The 6,000-nt window shown below is 37.1% G+C and overlaps 1 protein-coding gene across 1 annotated transcript; it reads left to right on the top strand.

The window, feature by feature from the left end:
- Positions 1-1,055: 1,055 nt before the first annotated feature.
- LOC308104168 (uncharacterized protein) lies at positions 1,056-5,460 on the top strand. The gene is made up of 6 exons (XM_080454498.1): positions 1,056-1,109; positions 1,359-1,679; positions 1,861-2,220; positions 3,090-3,215; positions 3,695-3,756; positions 4,254-5,460. Exons 1-6 carry the CDS (start codon positions 1,067-1,069, stop codon positions 4,383-4,385), a joined length of 1,044 nt encoding a protein of 347 aa, XP_080310624.1. The 5' UTR covers positions 1,056-1,066; the 3' UTR covers positions 4,386-5,460.
- The last annotated feature ends 540 nt before the right edge of the window (positions 5,461-6,000 follow it).

Raw genomic sequence — 6,000 nt, 5'->3', positions numbered from 1 at the left:
GGCAGTTAAAAATTCAGGCTGAGTGTCAAAGGTCCCAGGGGGCACTGAACCGGGTTGTAACACACACACACACACACACACACACACACACACACACACACACACACACACACACACACACACACACACACACACACACACACACACACACACACACACACACACACAAACACACACATCTAATCTCCGGCACTGTAGGCCCAGTCGCTACGAAACTGTGCACACACACTCCCTGGATGCCAATTCAGAACCTCTGCCCCGAATCTTTCAGATTGGCCTGTTATAGCGCCACCAGGAGGCCGATTTTTGGAAAACCTTTTTTTAAGATTACTCCTACATCACGTAAATCGGTACAGTATCTCTATAGTCATGTGATCAAGACAGATGTGTCCGATATTTCATATGCCATCCTAATTGGCTAACATTGGCTTCCAAAGTTTGCAGGATAACTCTGTTTTGAACAAAATGCCTCAAATCATGAACGCAGTGTGCAATTTCCGTGAAATTTTGCACACACATTCCCACTAGGCCGAGAAAGAAATCCCACCCTTTTCACATTGGCCTGTTATAGCGCCACCACCAGGTCTAATTTTTCAAAACTCATTTATGGAAAAGAAATGCCTCAAATCATGAATGCAGTATCCGATTGCCGTGAAAGGCCTAAGAGGAAATTGCACCCTTTTCACATTGGCCTATTATAGCGCCACCAGGAGGCCACAATAACCTACCTGACCTGGCGGAGACCTGTGCTCCTCCGAGGATCTTTCTAGCTGACTTCTATATCTGTTCATTATTATTGTTCTTTACTCGTGGATTTTTCATTAGGCCAATACAATAATATGTTCTTCTTTTTCTTTTTGATTGTATACATTCTTCGGGGGAGTGGATACATTACTCTCCCCCACACAACTCTCTTTAAAACAAATAAAATGGATCCTGGGCTGGCTAAGTTTGACAGGAAGTGCACCTTTCATGTTCCTGCCAGTCACATGATACATTTTCCACTTAGTAAACCTTGATCATCAGACTAACCCGTTCATTTGAGGCAGCTTTCTGTCAAAACACAATGACTGAAAAATTGTTTGTTCTGCTTCTTCTTACAACAGTGTGTAAGTATACTCCTAGATTACTACTGTAACCCATATTTAGATAATATTTAACTTGCTAACACATACACCTGTATAATTCACTGCATTTTAGATTAATACAATAAATGTTTTTGACACATGGCATTTTCATTTCATAGTTGTATTATTTGTCTATTTTTGGTCTTTCCTTCACCTGTTTTGGTCATTATATTTATTTTCTCTCCTTGTCTTTGCTGTGTCGGGGGACTCCCATTGTCCTCTGTTCTTCAGCCATGATTCAGGTTCCCCAGCAGATCACTTTGCGATTTGTCAAAATCAATGAAACCATCACTTTACGATGCCTGGGAAATAAAGGAAACGATTTGCTTTATTGGTATAAGCAAAGTCTGGGACATATGCCCCATTTGGTTTCTTTTTCAAACTATGATAAAGCAAACCTACAAGGACAGTTTAACAACTCACGATTCATTGTAAGTGACTCCAGTCTAACCATCAGAAATATCAACAAAGACGATGAAGCAACATACTTCTGTGTAGCAGGAACACGATTTAATCTGGAATATGACAACGGCACATATTTAGTTGTAAACGGTACAGTATGTCTCATTCAATATCCATATTAGACTTCTTCTGATATCTTCACCACTTATCTGCCATGAATTGTACTGCTGCTGACATACAGTATGAACTGCTATGATTGCACACATACATAGGCATATTGTGTATTGATTGTCAGACAAAGTTACATTTTACTATGCTATTCCATTCACAGACAATGATAATGAGAGGTCCATCCACCAGACTTTGGTACCAGTGGCCGGGCCGGTCCCACTCGGAGACCCGGTGACCTTCCAGTGCTGGGTTCTCTCTAAGAGTAGAGATGACGGTGCCCAGTGTACTGGAGGACACAATGTGTTCTGGTTCCGAAATGAGTCCCATCCTGGTATGGTTTCATCTCCCTGGGACAGGAGTAGTCCATGCGAAAATAGATCCGAGGCTGGTTCAGCTCCACAGAGATGTGTCTACAGTCTCTACAAGGACAGTGTCCTCTCCTCTGATGCTGGGATGTACTACTGTGCTGTGGCTGCATGTGGGGAGATACTCTTTGGCAAAGGAGCTAAGCTGGAGATAAGTAGGATATGCATTTATTTTAAACACAACGACGATAACAATAATGATTATAATTCTTTGATTATTATAGAAGTGATCACATAACATTTGGACACTTTTTTCTCTTCCTTCTAATACAAATATTGTAGCCGTATACGATAACTCAATTAGGTGAGCAATGTGATAAACTTTCTGGCTTTATGGCAGTATCAGTACATTTCACCGTGATGTTTATTGATTGTATATACATTATTATGTCTCTACTCTCTTTTATTTAAAATGTCAGAATGAAAAAAAGAAAAACATAATATATCAAACTACAAATTATACAATCTGATTAAATGAATAAAATAAAATAAACACCACAAATACTGTCAATAGGTTCTGCATTTACTGTACAAGACATTTAAATTTACTTTTGGAATGCTGTAGTTCCAGGTAGCTGGATCAAATTGTGACAATTGGTGTTAATGAAAACACGGGGCTAGTGGTTGTCAAATTTTTACTTATCTAACAACAACGTTTCTATAAATGATGACTTTGTGACTGCATTTAAAATGGTACATTTTGATTTTATTTCCAGCTATGTTTCTTTAGAAGTTATAGACAGATAGATCTGCTTTAGCTTATGACTAAATGTTACATTGTACTGTTTTTCATATATATTTTTGTAATGCTTGTTGGAAAAACAAAAGATCACAATAATTCAAAAAGCTACATCCATAAAGTAAGAATTATATACAATGAAAGTCTGGTATTTGATAGATGGTATTGTTTAATAAGATAATCTTATAAAATATGCCATTATACTATATTCCGATTGTGTAATACTACTATGTTTTCAGTATAAGACATTAACAGTTTTTATTAAATTTTTGTCTCCGGTTCCAGGTCAGAAGTTGGATCCACTTATCATTGTCCCAGTTGTACTGGTGTTGCTATTGGCGTGCTGTGTGATCGTGATTGTCATTCTTATTTACACCAGAACTCAAAAGAGTGTTTGTGAACATTGCCAAGGTAAAGTAACTCTATTATACTTTATAATCCATCATTATGTGTTTATTATATGTTTCTCATGGCTGTTACATTTTTATGCCTCCTCCGGCAGACAGCCGTGGTCGGATGCATCGTTTTTGGTGTGTCTGTCCATCCCAACATTGTGAACACGTTATCTCAGGAACGCCTTGAGGCAATTTCATAACATGCACAAAAATGTATTGTGTAACAATAAAATATACAAAACAAGACCTGTCACTTCACGCCTAAATCACACAAATCAAAATGACTTGATCTCTAACCAGAATTTTAGAATGTTGTTTTCAACTGACTTTTCACTGGGAACAATTATGTGTATGATGACAGGAAGCATTATATGAAATGACACAATATTCTTATATTAAAGTTGCGACACTCTTTTGGTTCCCTATTCACAGGTTCAGAAACACTGCCTTAAAAGGTTTGTTTACTTGATGTTAATTCCTTGCCTTTACTTGTAGGAACACTGAACACATCTCATCTTGGACATGACCAGTCAGCTGTCCATCAGTCCAGTGAACTGGTAATTATGTTTCAAGTAACCAAATCAGTGTACTGACTAGTAACTAGTGTTGGGTAATAAAGACTTTAACTGATATTACAGTATTTATGGACCAAACATTGATGTATTAATATTCATAATATTACTCTGTTGACTAATGTCTCAACACAGGTGTATTGTCTTGAAGTAGAAACAATGGATACAAATATATTTTTTTCCTTCACATTATTGAAAGATACTTTAAAAGAATGTCTTAATATCTTGATATGAGATTATTATAGTGCTTACTTACTTAGCCCTTGCTCAGACTGGCAGCCCAAATCGAGTCCAAATCTGGTTTTATCCACTATGAACAATTCGCAAAAATCAGTTTCCATGTGGTTTTTGCTGTACTTAACTGATCTAATTCCAATCTGGATAGACCACAAATTTGAGTTGGGGTGACAGTGTACTTACTTACTGACTCAACTAAAGTAATTGTGGCCCTAATCTTTTTTTACCATCATTCTTTTCTCCAGGGTGGTGATGAAGAAGTGAACTATGCAGCATTGAATTTCCCTGCAAGGAAAGCTAAAGGAAAGAAAAAGATGAAGAAGAGAGAGTTGAACTCTGAGAGTATATACTCTGCTGTGAGAGTAGACTGGCAGTGAAGCGCTTCAACATGGTCATGTCATAGAGCGCTTTTCAAGGTAGCCAAAGACGCTTTACAAAACAAAACAAAGAAAGAAAGCATTATTAAGACGAAGTAACTATTTAAAAAAGGTTCAATTCATCACTCAGTCACGTAGAGTCTTGTTTTACATGCTCTACTCAGTAGTTATGAACACTGTAGCCTACTTCAGTGCTTAGTAATGAGATATGTCTACTCAATTATCAGTGATACTCAATGTAGTCAAACGATGTAGGCCTAATCAATAGTATGTTGAAGTGTACTGAACATAATTTTCGATACAATACCAGTAGTGTACAATACATTATGGTGTGATACAAGGTTCAAGGTTGAACTTTATTGTTTAAATCTTGTGTACATATTTAAAACATAAAATATAAAAAACAGATTTTTCTTCCTTCAGACTTGTGCAGCGTATGCAATTATAATAAAAGTAAAGAGAAAACAAGAAAGAGAAAAACAAGCATGTCAGTAGTTTTATCATAACAAAAAAAAATTGGGCCCCCAAAATGGCCCCAACATTTTTACATAGGATAGGATAATAAGAATAGATCAGCGTATGTGCAATGTATGCTTGGCGTATTTTATACACCATCATCATTTATCAGTAGCTGCCACAGTACATTACAAGGTGAATATATGGTACATAATTATGATAATGTGCAAAGTAGTAAATTGTGAAATAGTGTCAGAATGTAATCACATTTAATGATATGAAATGGGGTTTAATATGTTGACATTAAAATGTTTGTTTCTATAACCTTTTGCTTTGTTTACTATCTTTTTGCAATTCAACCTTTCTATTGCTCAGAGATGTTAAGTTTTATGTTGCATTATATTGAAATAGAGGTAGTTTCTTTTGTGATATTTTGTAAAAAAAATAGAAAAATAAATAAAAAGAATGAAAGAGGAAAAAATGAGTGTACCCCAGGGGTACACTCTGTAGTTTCATTTTTTCCTCTCCCAGGGGTACTACCCCTGCTTCTGTTTTAAAATTACTGACCGCCTGGAACTGATGTCATTGAGATTTCAAGAGATGTCAGGGTAAATAAACGTTTTTGTTACCACCACGCTCTGACTCCTCTGGTGCATTGTCCTCTTAAAACATAAACATTTGGCAAGACGCCGCAAGAGTGAAGGGTCGCACTCAGAGTGACAAGATAAGTACGTTTTTTATTTCTCCATATGCCTTACACAAGAGACAAACCTTTGTCACTGATTTGTCTCGTAAGGCAAGGCATATGGAGAAATACGGCCTTATCTTTTCACTCTGAGTGTGACCCTTCAAGATGGAACATCAACAGCAAATCCTGATGTCTGGACAATCGCTGAAGCTGATAACCTGGCTTCGCCAGACGGAAGAAGCTTGCTTCACACACACATTTGTTTCACAGCTTGGGGAACCTGGTTACTCAATACCGCCCCCATCTGGCAGAGTCAGGTTATGAAGCTGATCCTCAAGATGTAACTGTAGAGACAATCGCTGATCCTCAAGACCTACAACGTCAAATACTGCGGCTTCTGCAAATATCACCACAGAAAATTGATAATCGATATTCAAACTAATTTTTATTACATATACATATTGTTATGGT

Source organism: Gymnoscopelus braueri (genome assembly GCF_963280865.1).
Source record: "Gymnoscopelus braueri genome assembly, chromosome: 17".
Classification (NCBI taxonomy): Eukaryota; Metazoa; Chordata; class Actinopteri; order Myctophiformes; family Myctophidae; genus Gymnoscopelus; species Gymnoscopelus braueri.
This window is presented reverse-complemented; position numbering and strand designations above follow the sequence as displayed.

What these genes read in the sequence shown, in the direction of transcription:
- LOC308104168 (XM_080454498.1), top strand. Translation starts at nt 1,067, where the DNA reads ATGACTGAAAAATTGTTTGTTCTGCTTCTTCTTACAACAGTGT. An exon ending in GCTTCTTCTTACAACAGTGT is followed by an intron (nt 1,110 to 1,358) that starts GTAAGTATACTC and finishes TCTGTTCTTCAG; the next exon opens with CCATGATTCAGGTTCCCCAG. An exon ending in TGTTTGTGAACATTGCCAAG is followed by an intron (nt 3,216 to 3,694) that starts GTAAAGTAACTC and finishes CTTTACTTGTAG; the next exon opens with GAACACTGAACACATCTCAT.